The sequence below is a fragment of the Zalophus californianus genome, chromosome 8 (genome assembly GCF_009762305.2).
Source record: "Zalophus californianus isolate mZalCal1 chromosome 8, mZalCal1.pri.v2, whole genome shotgun sequence".
In the NCBI taxonomy this organism is placed as follows: Eukaryota; Metazoa; Chordata; class Mammalia; order Carnivora; family Otariidae; genus Zalophus; species Zalophus californianus.
Window position 1 is genome coordinate 105,161,392 of NC_045602.1, and position 21,782 is coordinate 105,183,173.

At 42.5% G+C, this 21,782-nt stretch overlaps 1 protein-coding gene across 14 annotated transcripts in view; it reads right to left on the reverse strand.

The window, feature by feature from the left end:
• The window catches only part of PLCB4 (phospholipase C beta 4), a 414,002-nt gene that overhangs the window by 134,119 nt on the left and 258,101 nt on the right, over positions 1–21,782 (reverse strand). For all 14 annotated transcript variants that reach the window (XR_003524780.1, XM_027623038.1, XM_027623041.1 and 11 more), the window contains 3 exons: positions 10,809–10,889; positions 9,957–10,016; positions 8,542–8,685 (listed from right to left, as the gene is read on the reverse strand). Coding sequence is in view for 13 of the 14 variants with exons in the window: in XM_027623038.1 (XP_027478839.1) it covers positions 8,542–8,685; positions 9,957–10,016; positions 10,809–10,889 (285 nt within the window). In the remaining variant the exon portion in view is untranslated. The remainder of the gene's footprint in view (positions 1–8,541; positions 8,686–9,956; positions 10,017–10,808; positions 10,890–21,782) is intronic.

The window sequence follows — 21,782 nt, forward strand, 5'->3', positions numbered from 1 at the left end:
AAGCCCATGTAGTGGAAATGATTTATCCAAGCTTAGAATTCATCAAAAAGTAATTCTTGGATGAGTAGCTGGATAAAAGAAGGTAAAAAAGGAAAAAAAACAAAAAAAACAGGCATCTTCATTTAAAATGTCAACGAAGTGAACACATTACGTAAACATTAGCATTTATCTTACTGTAAGCACCTTCATGCTGCGTGCTGACTGATGTCTAGAGCTAAGGTTCTAAATGAGCCACAGACAGTCTGTCATTTGGCAGACTGGTGTTTAAAAAATTATATATTTGTCAACACTTTAACATCAGATTTCATGTAAAAATAAATCCAGATGTCCAGTATCTTATGGAAAAACTACCACCATCTTCAACCATCTAGCAACCTCAAGATGCATATTCTTATATTGTTGGAAAATTAGCTGGAGACAGGGGTGCCTCGGTGGCTCAGTTGTTAAGCGTCTGCCTTCGGCTCAGGTCATGATCCCAGGGTCCTGGGATCGAGCCCCGTGTCGGGCTCCCTGCTCCACGGGAAGCCTGCTTCTCCCTCTCGCACTCCCCCTGCTTATGTTCCCTCTCTTGCTGTGTCTCTCTTGTGTCAAATAGATAGATAAAATCTTAAAAAAAAAAAAAAAAATTAGCTGGAGACAGGTAGATGCTGCCTCCCACCCCTAGAGGGTGTATAGACACTCCAACTCGCTACTGTCTATACCATCCCTTATTTGTCTTTGCCTGGCACTTTTTCATTATTCACATCATCTTCCTGGCTCCTATAGGCACCTGGGATCACAACTTGTGGTCTAAAGGAACTACTGCTTTTGGTGGTCTGCAGAGAAACTGCTAAGTTCGGGGCTGACAGAGTGCCACCATAGAGGAGACACAGAAGTACTGAGTTCTGGGACAGACGGTCTTTAAAAGCAGGATGAGAACCAAAGGAGCCAGGGAGATGGAAGGTGGTCGTGGGAGGCCCAAGGAGACAAGTTTCACCCACTCCACAGATGAACCAACGATCTCAGCCCTCCCTCCGAAGGCAGAGAGTGGCGGTTTCTAAATTCAACCCAGCAGTAAGACAAATGAACCCCATTATCTTCATTTGCAAGAAGCAAACACCTAGGTGGAATGGGGCACTTTAAGCTTACAACACCCACCCATTCATTTGCTGATTCACAGCTCTGTCCTGAAGCAAGCTTTTTAAGTGGCCCTCCCTGCTTCGCTTCACATGAATTCAACATGGTTTAAAGTAAAAACAAAACAAGAAAATGCCAACTTTCCATTTTGGAAACATGAAAACGCACACATGTCTCATCCCAGACTTGAGTCTCAAAAAACAGTGAGGCGATGGGGCGAAACAATTTAATCAATCAGTAGATCGGGGCTCGCATAGGAAGCTGAGATTTACAATTTAGCTTCTTTAGCATTCAGTAGGCATTGGCTCAGGTGAGCCTGGGCAGGAGCCCAGGGAGTCAGTGTAAGTTTTCTAAAAGAGAAGCAGGATCTAAACACTCCTTATTGAGCAGTGCTTCTCACACTTGACTGTGCCCCAGAACCATGTGAAAAGCTTGTGAAAACACGAGGTTACTGATTCAGTAGGGCTGGGGCAGGGCCCGAGAATCTGCCTCTCTAATTCAGTTCCCAGGTACTGCTGGAGCTGCTCGCCTGGGGACCAGGCTTTCAGAACTACTGACATAGACAAAACAGTTAAAACTCCATGTCAAGAAACAGCATTTTGCTGGGGAGCGCTCGGAACCAAAGCTCTTGCCAAAGTCACAGGCACTAATTCATTTTAATGATGCTTTTGGTGTTCTTAGTGAATTCTAATCAATGGTTAGGCCAGTGGAATCCATAGGTCTACAGATTAACCTGTTTGCTGTGGTCAATTTGATGAAAACTTGTTTAATTTCACAGTCATTGTGAATTTTGGACCAAGTCCATTTTTATGCTAAGCCAACGGGACTCAGACTTCACCCTGTGTGAGAATCACTTGGCGGTTTAGTTTAAATCAGATTACCGGGCTCGGCCCCCAGAATTTCAAATTTCTCAGGTTGGGGGAATTTGAATTTTTTAGGGGCTCCCAGGGGAGGCCAGTGGTCTGATCCCTCCTAGGAGCTCTGTGTTTAATGGGGAAGAGAAAACCTCGGTGAGGGGAGGGAGGTTCTGCAGGGCCTTTCCCACGCAAATTTGCAGTTAGCCTTCCACTCAACATAATTCAAGTTCAGCAAAGTGGTTTTAGCCTTCAACCCAATCTACTAAAATAAGATTTTTATTACCTGTAATAAACTACCTGACTTTATCTTTTTTTATATACAAAAGAGAACACATAATATTTTTCTAACTTAATTTCTATAGTACTTATTCATGGGCTTATTTGAGGAACTTGGTTACAAAGCATAATTTATAGAGTTTGCCAAATATTTACAACCTGCATGAAGTATAATGAGCAGTCTGGAAATTGTCTAAATTCAGTCCAAATCTTTGCATTTTGAACCTCATAAAAACAGCTTAGTTTTGTAATCAAAGGAAAATTCAACTTAGTATAAAATAACACACTTATTTTTGGGGATTTTAAATGAGGGCTGCATTTCCATCTTATGTACAGTGACTCTGATTTCAGCTTGCTATGCAGCGCCAGATGTAACTTAATGAAAGACATCTGAACTCCCTTCCACAAGCCAGACACAAAATCTTCCCAAGAAGCTGGTTGCATTCTGAGAGAGAAAAAATGCAGTAGAGAAAGTGAGGTGCTTTTCTAACTAAGGAACACAGTTATAATGTTCCATGTTATTTGAAAAGAGATGAGGATGATCCGGGGGCAGGGGGGGGGAGTATTATTACAGTTCAGAAAAAAAAATTGGAAAATACCTTCTTCATGTGACTGCTTTTATTCACAGGCATGTTAAACTGCATATCAGATTCACCTATTACCCAAAGGCACATATGTGTGAGGAAGAAGTGCCAACGATTTGTTGGCCAATCCTTTTAACAGAGGGTTTTTTTAAGGAGAGGGGAAAAAAAGCTAAATCTTGTAACTGGAATGACAGGAAGGATTTAGGCAAGCATAAAAATAATGATCTAAGTCGGAAAGAGGAAAGACACCAGGTTAAAACCTCCAGTCTTGTCATGGATTCTCAGCAACAGTCCTGTTGTAGCCTGCAAAGTGACTCTAAAAATAACACCGTGGAATCCCAGACCTTTGGACTATCAATGCATCACATTTTCTCAGCCTTCTGGTCTAAAGAGCATTTTCCTAACTTTTCTTAGAGCTAAACTGTACAAAACTGGAACTGAACATAATAAAAATAAAAAATAAAACCAAAAAAACAAAAAACCCTAAAAAAATACCTTGCATTAAAAATACTTGTTATAGGGGAATCCAAATAAAAGCGTAGTGTTTAAAGGAAAAAAAAAAAAAAAACAAACTGGAGGCATATAGCAAGAGGGGTTATACATATTGATCACCCGGGTTAGAATTTACCGATTCTGTTAATAGAAAGACCTCAGTAAAGTGGGTATTTACTGAGCACCTACTAAAGTTTAGGCATTGACCAGTCTAGACATTGGAGATGCAGCAGGGAACAGGACATTGCCCTCATGTCAGCAGAGGAAGGGACTAAATGAATAAATGGTGTATAAACAGAGATCAATGCTATGAAGACAATACAGCAGGATAAGGAGTGAGGGAGAGCCATGGGGTGCAAGATAGGGAGCTGAGGTGATAGTTCTCCAGAGACATGAGAAACTTGAGTGAGAAAGCAGTGCACGTAACTAGGGGAAGAGTGTGTTCCAGGTAGAAGGAACAGCAAATGCGAAGTCCCTGGAGCTGGAGGGAAACCCAAAAGAGGAAAGGGGGGAAAGGGAAAGAAAGTGCGGGTGGTTTCTTGCAGGGCCTTGTAAGTCTTGGAGTGACACGACCTGAATCACAGTTTAAAAGAATCCCTCCAGCTGCTATTTTTAGAATAGATTCAAAGGGGCAAGGCCAAGGCAGAGACTCCAGCGAGGGAAGACAGGATACTGGCTTGGATCACACTGTACTGATAGCAGTGATGAGAAGTAGCTAGATTCTTGAGACAAGGGTGTGTGTCTGTAATGGGCCGATGCGGGAGACAAGGAAGGCATCCATAGTCTCAGCAGCTGGTGTGGATAGTGGGTGAAGGGTCTAGATTTGGACTTAAGTTTACAATACCATTTGACATTTATTTTGTAGGGCAGAACGAACACAGAACTGAGATCAAATCTTCCAAAGAGGTACAGCCGCAAGGCAAGCTCTTAACTCTTTAAGCAGAGAAAGAAGGCAGCTGGAGAAAAATTCAAGCTGAGCTACAAAAATGTTTTTTTGATACACCTGTGTCCTCTTTTATTGAAGAAAAGCACAATTCTATTTTCGCAGTCATGTGTACTGGACAATATTTTGTTATTAACTTGAAACCTCAACTCTGAGAAACTCAGATGCTACGTAAAATTGTATTGACTCTTAAAAAACCCACTTGAAACAAAAAGAAAAAAATAATGGAGAACCCCATGGGGAACAGGAAGAACAAAGAAAATGAAATGGCTTGCTCAAAGTCAGGAAAGTCCCTGTGAAAGCTGGTTCTCCATGGAGAGTACACAAAGCTGAACGTTGACCCATTTGCCTGGATGAAAGGTTTGGTAAAGTGGTGTTCTGTTTTGTTTTTTTTCTCCCAGAATGGGCAGGTCCTAAGTGTCGTAAGAGCCCAGGAATTAAGAACAGACTCAAGAATCTCATAGGATAAATACTCCTAAGCAAGTTCTATACTAGAAACTCTCTCAATTTCTCTCTCACTGGTCAGACTAATACTTGTCAGATGGTCATAAAACAAGCAAAACCCTCTGACCGCACAGGGAATGCTAAACTCTCACAGTTAGTAAGCTACTGTCCAATATGTTGGACCCTTTGTTCTTACTTTGCATGCTTACTATGAGTTACTTGTGTTTGTTACCAACCCTGTTTGTCTGTTGTAATTTAAAAATTATATGAACCGGGGCGCCTGGGTGGCTCGGTTAGTTAAGTGTCTGACTCCGGATTTCTGTTCAGGTCATGATCTTAGGGTCCTGGAAGCCCCACATCAGGCTCCTTGCTCAACGGGGAGTCTGTCTCCCTCTGCCTCTGCCCCTCCCCCACTTGTGCTCTCTCTCTCTCTCTCTCTCTCGAATAGATAAATCTTTAAAGAAATAAAAATTATACGAACCAATGAGATATGTTCATGGAAAGAAAGAGGATTGTTGTTTCTCTAAGTTGGATATTTTGGAAAGATAGCTTTAAAGGCAAGTTGCACCACATGTTTTTTTTCAAACTTAGTGAACAAGACAACTTCGGGATTAGGGAAAGCAGTCCTACAACTGTAGGATTCCGCCCTCCCATTGCTCCACGGGTGTCTTTAAAAGCCTCACTTCCACTTCAGTGCAACCAAACTGGATATCTGCGACAATGCCTCACAGGTCAGATAAAGGCAAAAACTCCCTCGACCCCAAACCACAGACCCATACTTCATGAAAAGACTTCATCCCTGACCTTAAAAGACTGGCCAACACCTGAATCCCATTTATATGCTTCTAGTTAAAATCAAGTGTTTAAGGTCTGCATGTATTATTTAAGAAACTGATGATTTGCTTTAACTGATTCTTGTGATAAATGGACCAAGAGCGCAGGGAAGGAAGAGAAGGGCAGTTAGCTTGTCCTGTGGTACCATGACTCTAGGCTCGTAGGCTTGAGTGGTACCACAGAGTCACAAATGCCATTTCAGGGACACTGGGTCGTCTCTGCATTTCTCACCAGACCTGATGTAATTTGCGAATTCTGCCATCATTCTGACCCGAGGCCACTGTATCTCTGTGTATTCTGTATAAATCCTCTCACCTCGATGGCTTGTGTGTTCTGCTGGGGATATGAACACATACAGAGGAATAGGAATAAAATGGTGGTGACAGAAAATATTGTCAGTGCTGGAGGGAGTATTAGGATATGAATTAGCACAGTTAAGTCTTTAAATCAGGAAGGAGGCAAAATTATCCACATATATGTATACTCCATTAACAAGTTTTTTCAATATCTCCTTCTCCACGAGTCAAAGCTTCAGTGGAAATGCTACTAGGAAAAGAACCCTAAATCTTAACTTTAAGCACACACACACCAGAGTTAAGGTATTAGAACATGGTTCTTAAATGAAATGGGCTACGACTGATAGCGATCAAACCAAGGAAAGCAAAAATGTTATGGGATTTACTGGTTTGAGCCATCTTTCCAGGACTGTACTTGCTCAGGGCATCAGGTGGGGTGGGCAGGAGTATCACATGGGATATCAGAAAGCCTGAGTGTGAGGCCAGATTCTGGTCTAGCCTGCTGTGTAGTCTTAGGTGAGGTTTTTTGTTTTTGTTTTTAACTCTTTGGCCTCATACTCATCTGAAAAATGATGTGGTAGGAAGTGCTTCCTAAACTCCCATTTCTTGCCCTAATATTCTGTGACCCCAGGATCATCAGGGCTAACACTCATCCAAGGCTTCCAATGAGTGACAGTGCATTAAGCACTTTCTATGTAGGTAACTCAAATCCTCATGACACTTCTAACAGCAGATACTTTGGTATTATTCCCATTTCACAGATGAAGGGAATGAGGCGCAGAGAGGTAAGTTGTCTAAGTCATACAGCTGCTAATGGAAGAGCAAGGATTTGAGCCCAGGCAACCTGGTCCCAAAGTCCAAGCCTATACCGACTCATGCTTGTAATATGACGAGCTGACAAAAGCCAGGAGATACAGGTCTACAGAACAGTCTTTTTGCAAAATTTGGGGCAGCTCAACATCTGTATCTGATTAATGAAGGCTTTTCTTTACGAGTGGTCAGCATGGACTTCTGGGATTGAAATGTTGCTATGGCAAATAGCCACTAAAAAAGACCTCTGTAGCAAAGACGCAAGCGTGAAGTACAAAAAGCAGGAATAATACACATTCAGATCAGCAGGGTTCAAGGAACCATTCAAACTGGCATCGATCTAAGCAAAATAATAGAAGAACTTGAAGGCTTTGCAATCTCTATTCTCCCAAAGTGAGGTAACCTGGAACAAGAGCATAAAACCAATAAAACCACCACGAGACAAAAACAAAGCCTCCCCTGTAACGTGGAGTATCCATTCCTGGCTCCAAAGCCTAAGTCCAGGAGCTGCTTGGACTTGACTGCCCAACTGCGTCATCTGTAGCAGGGAGCGGGAGTGGTCTTGTTAAAATAATGAAGATTCTGGATCTGTAGGTCTGGGTGGACCTGAGACTCTAAGGTGTAAGGAGCTCTGAGGTGAGGCTGTGCTGCTGGAAGGTAGATCATACTTTGTGAGTGGGGTAAAGAGCCTAGAGGGTCTCAGAGTCTGAAGAATTCACTTCTGCCACCAGTTAGCTCTGGTCCAGGGTCAAGTTTTGTCAGATGATCTTATCTGTACGGTTGGTCCTGCCTAGCTCTAAAACCCGGCATCTGCAATGATGACTTTCTCATTCAACCCTACACTTAGTTTCTTCTGGTAGGATTAAATGGCTCCCATAGCCCCCACACCCAGGTCTCTGCAATGGGAGAATCAAGGCTCAGGCCTCCCCACACCTATTACAGAAAGATACCGAGAGCTCTGTTCAGAGGTAAAATCACCCCAAAAACAAATGACTTGCAGAAAAGTGATTTATGTTTGAGGCTTTCTGCTTTGGCCAAAACCTCTTTGAGACTCACTTGCCAGGGCAATGGTATGCTAGGTATGGTATTAAAAGACAGATCATGACCCAATACTGTAATAACTTATAGGGGTGGGGGCAGGGCTTGGATATCTTTACCATCTAGACCTGCGCTGTCCAGTTTAGTAGCCATTAGCCATATGCAGCTATTGAGCACTTCAGATATGGCTAGGCTGAATTGAAAACACACATCAGATCTTGAAGACTTGGAATAAAAAGAATGTAAAATGTCATTAATAAATTTTATATTGATTTTAAGTTAAAATGACAGTATTTTGGGTATATCGTGCTGAACAAACTATTTTATTGAAATTAATTTCACCTGTTCCCTCTTACTTTTTAAATGTGCCTGCTAGAAAAATTTAAATGATATCTATGGCTTTAGATTTCTACTGGGCAATGCTGATCTAGCCCCTTGCTATTCAAACTGTGGTTCTCAGACCAGCAGGATGGGTATCAGCTAGGAACCCATGAGGGAGAATTTTGTCCTCGTCTCAGACCTATTGAATCACAATGTGCATTTTAACAAAATCCCAGGTGATTCCTGTGCACATTCTAGTGTGACAGGTGCTGGGCTAATTTCTCCTACTACATATCCACAGAAGTGCTTGGATTCTTGGTATACTTAAGTGATACACTAAAAGAGTACTGTGCTTGCTGAATTTTCTACACCACATTACAGCTAGCAATATATATTTTTTAAATTTTAAATTAAAATTATTACTATACAACTTTAATATAGAAATCAAAATTATATATATAACATATTATACATACCACATATATACATACAGGGGGAAAGGGAAGGGAGGTTTTTTTCACTGAGGCTACCTTAGTTACTTCTGGATTTTCAGCCACCATATATGTGAAACTGATGTTCACCAGATCTGTGCCACTGCAGACACAAACTATCCGCCCTTCCAGATCGTTCTCTGACTTTCCAACAGCTTCAAGAGCAGCGAGGATTTTGGGATCCTGTAGAGGAGTATACAAATAGGGAAAAATTGTTGGATAACAGAGCATGGAGAGAACATGCTCATTTGATGTAAAAATACACAGAAGGACCAATGTTCTCCATCTAAAAATGCCCTGATATCTAGCATTATTCTAAAACGTGTAGAAGTAAAACTTGTAACACTACACACTACTTGAACTCATTTGGTAGGAAAAGTATTCTATTATCATTAATTGAGAAAACTAGGTGTGGTGTGAGGGTCTTTCTTTAGGTTCTTGGTTGTAATTATCGGAGGACCTGGATGATGGAAAGGCTCTGACCGGGACCTGCTTGGGTCCACAGAGATCAAAGGGGTCTTTGAGCAGAGGACAGTCACTGACATCTCATGCAAATAAACACAGGCATTGCCACAGCCAGCAACCAAGGGTTATTAAAAAATAAGATTGAGTCAAGTAGCCTGGACACAAAGAGTGAGTATGTTCATCTCTTAGAAGCCATGGCATCTTCATTTGGAATGAAGAGAGTGTAAGTCTACCCTAATTAGCACATAAAATAGCATCTTTGTCCTCTGAAAGAACTCAGGAGGAAATGCCAACACAGTTACACAGAAATTTTAACTAACATAAAAGAGGACAGCTTTGAAAAAGACACACAGAAACAAAACGAGGCACGTAATTTTGTTTTTCAACATCTAAAAACCTGCAGGGCTATTATGAAAAAGGGAATAAATACTGTGCTTTAATATTCTAGAAAAAAAGACAGCTTCTAAATTCCTAGCACCACTATGCAAACAGCTTCTTATTCAAACAAGTCAATCACTGTGAAGAAGATGGATTTATATGCTCTGTCATCTTTTTCTCTCAGAGGCAAACGAAGCCTCCAAGGTGAGCTGTTGTCTGCGTGCACAGGTGCACAAATACGGAATTAACCATGCCATTTAAATTTCCACATCAACCACAGACCAGAAGTGACTCACGGTCTGCTTTAAAAAAATGGCAGAAGGGGGGGGGGGCCTTGATGAATTAATTTCTAAGTTAAGGAAACTGTTTCTTTGATGGAGGTATCATGCAAGCACCTTCTCTTTGAAAGGTGAATAACGCTTCTAATATAACTAAACGCAATGCAACCCAAACCACCCAATGGATATAGATGAAAAGATTTCTAAACCATGTGCCCTTCATTCCCAGCTGATGGCGTTTGGGGCAATAAAAGGTTAAATAACATTCCGGAACCCTTTTCCAACTTAAGTAAATCTGTGTTTAGAAGAAAAGCCAACAGCAATCACAGGTACCTTGGGGGTGGCTCCCAATCGAATACTGTTGATGAGGGAGCATTCTAGCACTTGTCCTTCCTGAAAAGAGAGAATATAATACAGCAGTGAGCTGAAATCTTGCCAGACCTATGGCACAGACGAGTTACGTGATTTTGAAGGCAATGCCAATGATAGTAAGGTAGAGAGGGAGTGAAAAACAAAAGACAGTCATCGAAATACCCAACAATCAGAAATAGTGAAGACCCCATACTTTCCATTTCAAATATACTTGTCTATACGGATGCAGGTCTGAATAATTATTTATGTTTACAAAGTATTGTTATCTTTATGCATATAATACTGTTACTGGAGTATGTATAGCATTAAACATGTGTGTGTACATGTAATTTTAAGTGGGTACAATACTTTTACAGAATTCCAATTCTACTTCCTTAAATTCAGTTTAAAGATTCATTTAATGTGTGCGCTGTGCTGTTTATTGAGTGAAGTCCCGCGGTGTAACAAGATGAACATGCTCTTAATGCACCTCTGAGACTCAGCTTGAAACTCTCTTCTTCTTCTAGAAAACCTTCCTAATTCCCAAGATTAAATCAGATCTGCCTGTTTTAAACTCTTATAACAACCCGACCTTCTCTTTCACAACACTCAATGACTTGTACCTTTTTTTTTTTTTTTTTATGTCTGCTTTTCTCCTAGACTGGAATCTATGAGGTCTAGGGTAGTATCCCCAATGCTTGCCATATGGAAGAACGTTTTTAAAATCTTGAATAAATAAGTAAGCCCTTAAGAGGCCGTCTGCCTACTTGTTGAGAAATGTAATGGTTTAAATCAGAGAGCAGGAAAGAACAACTTGCAGTTCCTGTGCCCTACCTTGCCTTCACTCCTCCAGGTCAGAAAGAAGCCAAATTCATCCACTTTGAAGAGGCAGTTGGGTTCAAACACAAAGGATTCCTGTTAAAAAGAAATGTGTTGATCTGTATGACTCAGCCCCATTTTGAATCCAATAAAAACGCAAATATCTTTTAAGCCTCTAAACGAGGGAAAATGAGAAATCACCCCTTTGCATCCTAAATCTAATGACCATATTTTCTATTATATTATGGAATATTTTCATCTTGAACTCTTTGCATTCACTTTTGTATTGAAAGAGTGATCAACTTTATGCAGCAGCTCCCTCTAGAATAGCTTTAAGAACAAAACACACTGATGTTCTGTAGGTCATAGAGAAGAAAGTTTCTCTAAGACCTGAGATGAGCTCAGGGAAGGAAGAAGGACTCCCAGATTCCAGCCAACTAGTCTCCCTCCACAAAAGAGCAATTGTTGTCTGTATTTAATATAATGTAAAAAATCAGGAGATATTTTTTTTAAATCATTGAAATTTTTTAAATCATTTTTTTTGTCTACATCATTCAGCATTCAGATGTTTACTCAGAAAATTTCTGAGATTTTTGCTTTTACATACAACTTCATGTGGTATCCTCTAAACCAGGACTTGAGCAGGACTTTGACCTAGGCAAAGTGTAGTCCTTGGACCAGCAGCATCAACATCATCTGGGAGCTTGACTGAATTGCAGAGTCTAAGGCTCCAGCCCAGATGGACCGAACCAGAGTCTCTAGGAGCAGGGCCCAGAAATCTGCGTTCCAACAACCCCTCCAGGTGATTCCAATGCACGCTAAAGTTTGAGAACCACTGCAGTGGCCTTGGACACAAGAAACTCTGTTGAAACTCAGAGAATCAAAATTTGAATCAAGAAGGAATTTTAGGCTCCACATGCAGGGGTTCAGGACAGCTATGCTGTACTTGCCCAAAGATTTCTGGTCTTTAGAAAGAAAGTACCATTGTGCTTATTTTGTATCAGTGAAAGAAAAAGAGTATTCAGGAAATGAACCCAGATACCCTTTGCCCTCTGTCTGTATTGCACCAAGCCTTGGCACCACATGTCCTTCTCATGATGTAAAGAAGTTGTCCTCCTCGATAATTACAGGGCCAACAGGGAACCTGTCTGCCACATGTGGATCAGGGCAGTGACTTAAAACAGAGTAATTATAGGATTAAGACTTTAAGGGTAGTTCATACTCTGAATTTCACCCATCAAAACATATCTTTCTAAATTTCAGGGAAGCAGCACCACTCATCAAGGTAAAGCCAATGTCAAGAGACTGGGCCACCATAAGGTGTCAGAATTTAGAGTCCCAGGGGCCTTGAACAAAGCCAGCCTTCAAATTTGTTTGGGTAGTCTTCTGATAGGTGAAGAATATCATACATATTTCAACTGTGTACCAGACACATGCTAAGCACTGCAGACATAGCAATGAAAAATAGAAAGAATGGGGGCATGGTATGACCTTTGCCTTTGGAATCAAAACTCAGTTCTGCCATTTATTTTTTATCATCTCCTAGAAAGGCCCTTTCTAGAAAGTCTCATAATCCTTATCTAATAAATAGAGGTATTTACACATACCTTTCAGGCTTGTAGCAATTAAGTGAGTTGATAAATGTAAAGTGCTTGGCACACAGTTACAATTCAGCAAGTGGTAGCTACTATCAGTAATGTATGCCTCAAACTTACATTTGTGATAACAAATTACTAAAAACATGACATTGCCAATATTTGACCCACAAAGATGGCACTTTGGGATGGTTCAACTTTTTTGAAAAGGCTTGACCCAGGAGCTTACACTCTAGATGGGTAGGAGTTATCCAGGTGAAGCAGCATGCTGAGCAGAGGAAACAGCATTTGCAAGGACATGTATACCTGACCTGATACTGGGAACTTCTGAGGAGTTGGTGTGGTTAGAACATCTCAATGGAATAGCAGCAGATGAGACTGGACCCATAATTAGGGCTAGAACAGAAGGGTGTTGTACGCCATGCAAAAGATATTAAACTTGACCAAAAGGCCACAGGGAGTCTTGTTATTATTACTGATAGAGAAATAAGAATCACTAACAATTAAAATATGAGAATTAACACATTTTAGAATATTTTCCAAGCAGTATCTTAATGGCAGTACAGAATTCTGGTGCATAACATTCAAAAGTCTCTCCTAAAAGGGTATTTACAGAGCAGACCTGCAATGAATCAGCTACCATTGTTATTATTTACGTGCACCCTCTCCTTTTCCAAATAAGGATTTGAAATGATCCATGAAATCTACATGATAAATAAGAATGGTTTTATAACTTATTTTGAGGTGGAACTTTCAGTTCCTTGGCCTCTTTAACTGTAATGATTTTTCTTTCTTTCTCTGTCAGTTACAAAGTACCCCCAGAGCTGATCACCACCACCTTGAAATTTCAATTCCTAACGTCCCATTCTTGGACGACGTCACCTGATCTCTCTAGTCCCTACCTCGACAGCACCCATTCTCCTACATCCACTTGACCTTACAACTTCCTATTCATTAACCTTACCAATCACTCACGGTCCACCAGACTTCTCTCTCCCTCCTTTTACTTCTGCCCTTGTCTAGCTTATTTCCATGGTGCAATCACTCCCTCATAGACACCCTCAATCCCCAGGCCTCATTTCTGTTTTCTTAGCCACAGAGCCAAGTCCATTTTTTGGTAATTTTTTATTATGTTAATCACCATACATTACATCATTAGTTTTTGATGTAGTGTTCCATGATTCATTGTCTGTGCATAACACCCAGTGCTCCATGCAGAACGTGCCCTCTTTAATACCCATCACCAGGCTAACCCATCCCCCCACCCCTCTCCCCTCTAGAACCCTCAGTTTGTTTTTCAGAGTCCATCGTCTCTCATGGTTCGTCTCCCCCTCCGACTTACTCCCCTTCATTCTTCCCCTCCTGCTATCTGCTTCTTTTTTTTTAAACATATATTGTATTATTTGTTTCAGAGGTACAGGTCTGTGATTCAACAGTCTTGCACAATTCACAGCACTCACCATAGCACATACCCTCCCCAATGTCCATCGCCCAGCCACCCCATCCCTCCCCCCCCACCACTCCAGCAACACTCAGTTTGTTTCCTGAGATTAAGAATTCCTCATATCAGTGAGGTCATATGATACATGTCTTTCTCTGATTGACTTATTTCGCTCAGCATAACACCCTCTAGTTCCATCCATGTCGTTGCAAATGGCAAGATCTCCTTCCTTTTGATGAACCAAGTCCACTTTATCTATATTTTATCACTGAATTTGATGAAAAAAATCACAGAACTGGATTGATGGGCTTTAGGTGACATTCGAGATCACAAACGTCACAGGAAGAGTCAACAATGACTTCCAGACTTATTCTTTCTTAAAAGGTTCCCGACCCTGTGAAAGGACTATTTCATGGCTTCTTCTCAAACACCTTGAGTCCCAGCAATTACCGTGCTTCACTGAGTAAAGAAAACCCATCCAATGAGAACCGCTCTCCTTCTTCTGTCCCCATAAAGCATACTTTCTCCCAACAGAGATCCATCCGCCCTCTGCCATTTCTGCTCGGGATGCAATCCTCTTTCACTCACACAAGGACTGCAGTCTTCCGTTCATCACCACCCAACAGACACCAGCTTTTCTTTTCTCTACTAGATCATTCCTGGAAGCACACACATGTTCTAGCCCTTCCCACTGCCTCCTTCATGTACTGCCTTATGTCTGTGATCCCCTTTAGAGTATATCTTGAAAAGTTTGTCCACATTCACTGCCTCTACTACCACTCTTCCATACTATCTTTGACCAATTCCATCTGCCTTCTGTTCCTGTCTCCCTCTGTAATTTCTTTGGCCAGGTTTACCGTGGCTTTCAAACAGCAAAATGAGGCATACATCTTCTTTTTCTCATCCAATTTGATCTCTGAATGGTAGACTATTCCCTCCTTCTTGAACACTCTCCAAACTTGGTTGCATACCATTCCTTTAGTCTCTTTTCCTTCTATACTCAACTTCTACTTGCTTTCCAGGACTTGGTTCTGAGGATTCTCATGGCCATGATGTTCCTAGATCTCCTTTAACCCCCTGGTTTCAATACCATCTATGTCTTGATGACTCCCAAATTTATAATAGCAGCCCAGTCCTCTCTGAGTTCCAAACTTTACTCTCTCCTTGACATCTCCACTCAGATGTCCGTAAATTAACATGCCCATAACTGCATGCTTTACTCACTACCCTCTCTCCAAGCCTTTCTAGCATTAAGACTTTGTTCAATAAATGTCACCTGTATCTACTGATTTATGGAAACTGAGTCATCCTTGACTTTCCCCTCTCACTTCCATTAACGAGTCTCCTTCATACTTCATATATATCCATTTGACTTTGAGGCACCTCCTGGGAACCCCAATTGGACCAGGAGCACTATTTGAGTGCCCCTCAAAGAACTCATTTTCAAAACAGGACAAGAAATGCAGGCAAGGAGAAGACAAGTAAGATAGAAAAGTAAAATGAGCTCAAAATTAAAGAGAGCTCCAGAAAGACTTGTCATAAGATCCTAAACAGTTAAAAGAGGATACCAGTTCGGCTCTGGGCTCCCTAGCAACAAAAGCAAAAAGAGAAAAAATATCATTGACCAGTAACCCATACAGTTCACAGATTAAAAACACATTGGTTGTTAGGAGAGACGGTTGCCAGAAGAGAAATTCTCTGTGGGAGCTCCAAGAAGCTCTGACCAATGCTTGGTCAGACAAGGCTCCCAATGAAGCCCACAGTAATGTTGTCCACTCCGGCTACAACATCCGCAGACTAAACGTGTTCAAACTACCCATAACAATCAGAGAACAAATCTGAGCAGTATGTGGCAATCCGCTGAAAGGAATGGAAACACAATCTCTCTGTTTCTCTCCACTCCCAGGAACACGTAGAAGGACCTGACCCTCAGGGTGAGTAACACACACAATCTCTACTCTTTTTTCTCTACCAGCAGTGTTAAATTTCACACGGATACATACTGACCACAACTTGGGTCATGGCCCCGTGACCTGACTGGGGCAATAATATCCTCAGTCCCCTTCTCAGGGAAATCTTCCCTCCAGACTTGGGCATGGCGGGGAAGGTCATCAAAGGAAGCTGGCTTCTTTCTCCTTTTGCAAATCTGTTCATTATGCAGTTAGCAAATGCTAATGGGATTCTCTAGTAAGGAAACAAACCAGAACAGAACTTCCTCCAGGGAGCTCAGAATTTCAGTTCTCACAGGACTCTGTTAAGATTCACCACAGTCACACTTTAGAGCTCAAGGACTGGTTAACTCCTCCAGCCAAGCTCACTCTTTCCTCAAGCCACTGGAAGAAACAGGATGAAAGGCACAGCAACTCCTTTTGTGAGACTCTGGACAAGCTGGGGACCAGGGTGAGACATGCTGTTTGAGAGGCAAGAAGGATCACTTTTGCTAGAATCACTATAGCTAGAAACTTTCTCTGCCTCAAGGATCCCTGCTCTGAGAGGCTTGTGCCATGATGGGCTTCCCAAGGCACTTCCCTCATTTCATCAAAGATAGAGTCTATTTAAAAGCTGTGTGTCTCAACATTATTTTTAGCCTATTTTTCCCACTTAACGCATGCCACTGCAACATTATTCAATATCACGACCTATCTTTCAAAGATTCAAGTCACTTTCAAGATTAGGGGCTCATGGGTGACTTGGTTAAGCGTTTGCCTTTGGCTCAGGTCATGATCTCAGGGTCCTGGGATTGAACGCCCCGTCGGGCTCCCTGCTCAACAGCAAGTCTACTTCTCCCTCCCTCTCTGTCCCTCTACCCACTTGTGCTCTCTCTCTCAAATAAATAAAATCTTTAAAAATATGACACAGATTAAAATACTTTTCCTTTATTTCAAGTTGAAAAGTCTTTTCAGCTCAGGTCATCATTCCAGGGTCCTGGGATCTAGTCCCACATCGGGTTACTTGCTCAGCAGGGAGTCTGCTTCTCCCTCTGCCTGCCGCTCCCCCTGCTTGTGCTCTCTGACAAATAAATAAATAAAAATCTTTAAAAGGAAAAAAAAAAAAGGAGGCTGTGCTTGGCTCCAAAGCCAGCCTCCCCAGCAGGCATCTGCTGGAGAATCTTGATGGTGGTGCTGCCCAACCTCACCAAGCTCCACTTTCCCCACCTGTAAATTGAGAACATGGATACCAACCTCCCAGGGCTCTCAAAATTGAGAAAGCTGAAGTGCCTGGGACAAGGCAAATGCTGAATAAATTGTAGGAGTTATTAGAAAACAGCATACTATTTAATTTGGGGCTACGGTGCGAGACATTTCACAAATACGATCTCATTTAAATCTGCCAACTCCGCAAGGTTTTAGACTAGATCAACACTGCCCAATAGATTTTCCCTGATGCAAACGCTGGCGATGACAGCCCAACATGGTAGCCAGGAGAGCCACATGGGGCCATGAAACACTTTAAATGTAGCTAGTGCAGCAAAGGTAAATTTTTAATTTTAATTTTTTATTTAAATAGCCACAGGTGGTTAGTGGTTACCATATTGGACAACACAGTTGTAGAAGAGGAAAATTTTTCAGCAAAGAGTCAATTTTTTTTTTTTTTTTACAGATTTTATTTATTTGACAGAGAGAGACACAGCGAGAGAGGGAACACAAGCAGGGGGAGTGGGAGAGGGAGAAGCAGGCTTCCCGCGGAGCAGGGAGCCTGATGCGGGGCTCGATCCCCAGACCCTGGGATCATGACCTGAGCCGAAGGCAGACGCTTAATGACTGAGCCACCCAGGCGCCCCAAAGAGTAAATTCTTTAAAGCCACAGTTGATAAGTAACAGACCAGGGACGCAAACTGGTTTCTTGGATTCCAGAGCCCACGCCTATTCTACTTCGTCAGCACTGACCAAACAGGTCCCCCTCTGCCTATCACCAATGGCTTACTGGATGGTCAGTAAATCAATACTGCTTTTGTAGGCTCCACCTCTGGAGACGCATGGGGCTCACTATCCTTGTTTCCTGGTTTGTTAAGAACTGATGGGAAGAAAAAAATGACTTTATTAAGGTTGGAGAAAGACAAGGGACATCTAAGTTAGGGAAAAGCCACTAGAGGGTCTTATCAAACATTGATAATATTATAAACCACTACCACGAAAACACATGAGCTTGGGAGGGGCCTCAGGCTGGGGACTCAGGTGGAGTCTGGGGTAGTTCACCAAGAGCTCCTGCTTTTAATCAGATCCTGGAATCTCAGAGCCCAAGGGAGGCTACATGGCCTATTTATTTCAGTTCTTCATTCCAGAGCAATTGGCTAAGCTCTGGCGCTAGCTGTAACAGATCTTCTCTGATTCTGCACAAACACTTCCTCTCTCAGATAGAATCACAATTTTTTTTTTTTCTTTTTCAAGTTAGAACTAAAGCCCTTGGTGATGACATTCTGTCATCAGAATGATTTATAGACTGCTGTAGCAGATGGGTTCTCAAGTTTTTACCCTCATGGGTCTAGTTTCCCCTTGGAAGGATCCAGAATGTTCATTTCACTTGTTAATCTTCCTTCTAATTTATAGACCCCTTGAGATGATGGGGCTCTGGGCTTCTCAGCTCACATTCCACAGGGGAGCAGGAGAACACTGGTTATGGCTGCCCCACCACGGACCCTTGTGTTGTGCTATCACCTTGTGAAGAGATCTGTCAGATAACATAAGACCATTTGCAGCTTTTGTGTTCCCTGCCACCGCCTTGGATCCTTTGGACAGAATGTCCGTCCTGGGTTACACTGTTCAAATTTAATATAGACATTTGCTCCTCTCTCTGATGCTCAGCCAGAAACCAAGAGGGGTATACAGTTTTGGTGTTGTAAAAAGCACCCAAGACTTGTCTGTGGCACCTACTGCCCAAAGTTCTGCTTCTGTGCCATGGCGCCACCTGCCCCTAGCGGAGATGTGCAGTGCTTACTGAGCACCCACCGGGTGATGCTCCCTGCATTTCGTACACATTAACCTACTCACCTCCTCACACTCCTACAAGGGAGCTACTACACTTATTCCTGTTTTAGAGAGAAGGCTGTCGAGGCGAAGGAAGCGTCTTGCCCAGGATGGTATAGCTGCTGGGGCAGAGCTGGGATCCTTGGCTCCACGGAAGCACACACCTGAATCACACCTGCATCAAGGCCGGTAAGTGAGAGTGACACTGTTGGGGGGTGCGGGGGGCAGGTGACTACTCAGCAGTCACATCTGGAGGCCCCACTGTTCTTGTCGCTGAATGCCGGCAGCCATCACTAGGGTTAGAGGGCGCTGGAAGCTTCTTAGGTTTAATTACCACGTTTCTTGAGGCCTCCCTGTGATGCCCAGCCCCCCCGCCCCAGCCGTAATTTATTACAGGGTTGTGATGGAGGGGTGTTTTCCACCGTCTCGCATCGAGTCCGAGCGTGTTCTAGGATCCTAGTACCAAGGAAAATGGTCTGTCCTGGTCTGTTGCTTCCCTTGCAATCTAGTGGACACGGCGAGCCCTATGACTGCATTTCCTCTGGCCACCAGGATCACAAGTAGCCACTCTGCAGTCACTTATTCCAACATTATGGAACGTTTTTTGCTGCCCATAGAGTGGCTGCTTGCTAATTTTGCCTCTAATTTGATGTCCTTCACATGGCTCCCCCCCCCTTCAGCCTAAATCCCAGTTCCATTCAATTTATCTAGTTGTACATATTTCTGCATGACAGCTTACTTTGGAATAGGGAAGAAATGTGTATAAATAAGCATAAAAACCACTTCAAGAACACCAGAGGGGCGCCTTGGTGTTAAGGGTCTGCCTTTGGCTCAGGTCATGATCTCAGGGTCCTGGGATCAAGTCCCACATTGGGCTCCCTGCTCAGCAGCAAGTCTGTTTCTCCCACTTCCTCTGCCTCCCACCCCCTGCTCATGCTCTCTCCGTCAAGTATATAAATAAAATCTTAAAAAAAAAAAAAAAGAACACCAGAAACTACTGGGCATTTTACATTGGTTTTAGGGTCAGATAGACCAGATCCGACTATGGCTGGACACCTATAAGCTTATTTGAGCTCCATTTCTTCATCCCCAAAAGCACAGATAACCAAAAATAATTGCCCATTTCACAGGTTACCTTTGGGCACTCAAGTGCTTGATGCATAATCTGAACCCAGTAAATTACCACTGATTATTAATAACACAGTAATAGCAATTATTATAATGCTGGCAGTATCAATTACGATTCATCATCCAAGAACAAAGGAGGTAAATACCACCACCACTCCCATATGGATGAGTAAACTGATCCTAACTGACATTAGCAAGTTGCCCAAGAGGACACAGATAATAAGCAGCAAGTTACGTCCCCATTGTGACAGGAAGAGCATTTCTGTTATGTGGATCCTTATGAGCATTGGTACCATGGTGTGCTCACTTCCACTGATCCAGAATGCACATCTGGGGGTTTAAGCATGGCGGAAACCCAGAGTTTGTACATTACTATTGCCCTAGACTCAGTAAAGTTTCTGTTTTCGCCCAAGGAGGTCAGGTTGTGCTTCTTCTCTGCCCGAGCCAGCCTCAGGCTACATCAGGCACAGAGGGTCCGTCTTCAGAACACAGTTTTAGCTTCTACCCTCTTCATGGGCCATGTTGGGGAGTAGTGACTAAAGGAGATAATGTGGGGCTTGGGCGCCCCCCGCCCTGAACCTCCCTGACATGGCAGATCACACTCTCAGATGATGAGAGGGCAATCCGGGGAATTATTTGGCAAACTTCACAAGGTGCTAGAGACCTGCTGTCTATCCTGGCTTCTGAATTCCATAGACACAAAAATGAAAATTTCTCTCCCTCCATAACCAACCGTGAGCACCTAACTTGCTCATTTCAATGATAAAGTGAACCCTTATCCTGGTATCAAGTGGAAAGTTTTAATCCATTCATTTCATCTTTTTCTTTCTCCAGAAATAAAGAATATCACCAACTTCCCAAGTGACCTGGGTGTGGAAGAGTCGATGAAGGATACTGAAAAGCAGCAAGGGGAAAACATACCTTTCCTGATCTTTTATGTTCTGTATTTTTAAAAACCTTGAAATTTGGCCCATGATACTTATTAACAAGATCTCTGACATCTCCTTGGCTGTGAGGATTTGTGGTCAGCTCAAGGAGGGTTTGGATTTGGGAGGAAGGGAGGGACGACGTGCATGGATGAGCCACCCGAGAGTCAACCTCGTTTCTGACTGCTTACAGTATGGCCACGAGTAGTCATGAATTCCCACTTTCCCTTTTACTTCCAGATAAAGATGTTAAATCCCTGGGACTCATTTTTTAAGGTCTGTCAGTTTGAGATTCTAAACTCTTTGTGTCTGTCTCTGTCCCTCTCCCTCCCTGAAGCATCTCCGATGTGGGGATTCTGAAGCCAAATCTGGGATGTTCACACTCGGAGATAGCTCTTGTGTTGTGTTGTGGCAGGACAATGGGCCAGGCTCCCTGATTCTTGCCATGGGATACCTGAAACAATTATTCCCGGGATATTCAGTGAACAACTTCTCAGCTTGCAGAAGGAAGAACAAAGTCAACAAAACAAGCTTTCAGGAGGAGTGGGTGGTAACTGAAAGTAACTCACTTGGACAGGAAAACTGTCATGTTAGTCAAAACTTAGCAACTTAGTAGCCTTAGCAACTAAAATAAGGAGAAATTAAAGAAGACCAATTTATACAGAGCCAGAGAGGAAAATAATTGTTTTTGTAATAGATATTTACAACAAATATTAAAATAAAAAATGTGCCCTTCTTCCCATCTCCTCCCCCAACCCCCAGAGATTCTCTCTCTTGAATAAACCACAGTCAGGCTCCTCTGAATCTTATTCCCAACTAGACATCCACTTTGGGACTTCCATGTCTGTCTTTGCAGTGATCGATTTTATCAGGAATCCTGCTAAGTTGCTTTAGCCAGAATCTCCCACCCTCAATATCCGAGCACCTTTGATATC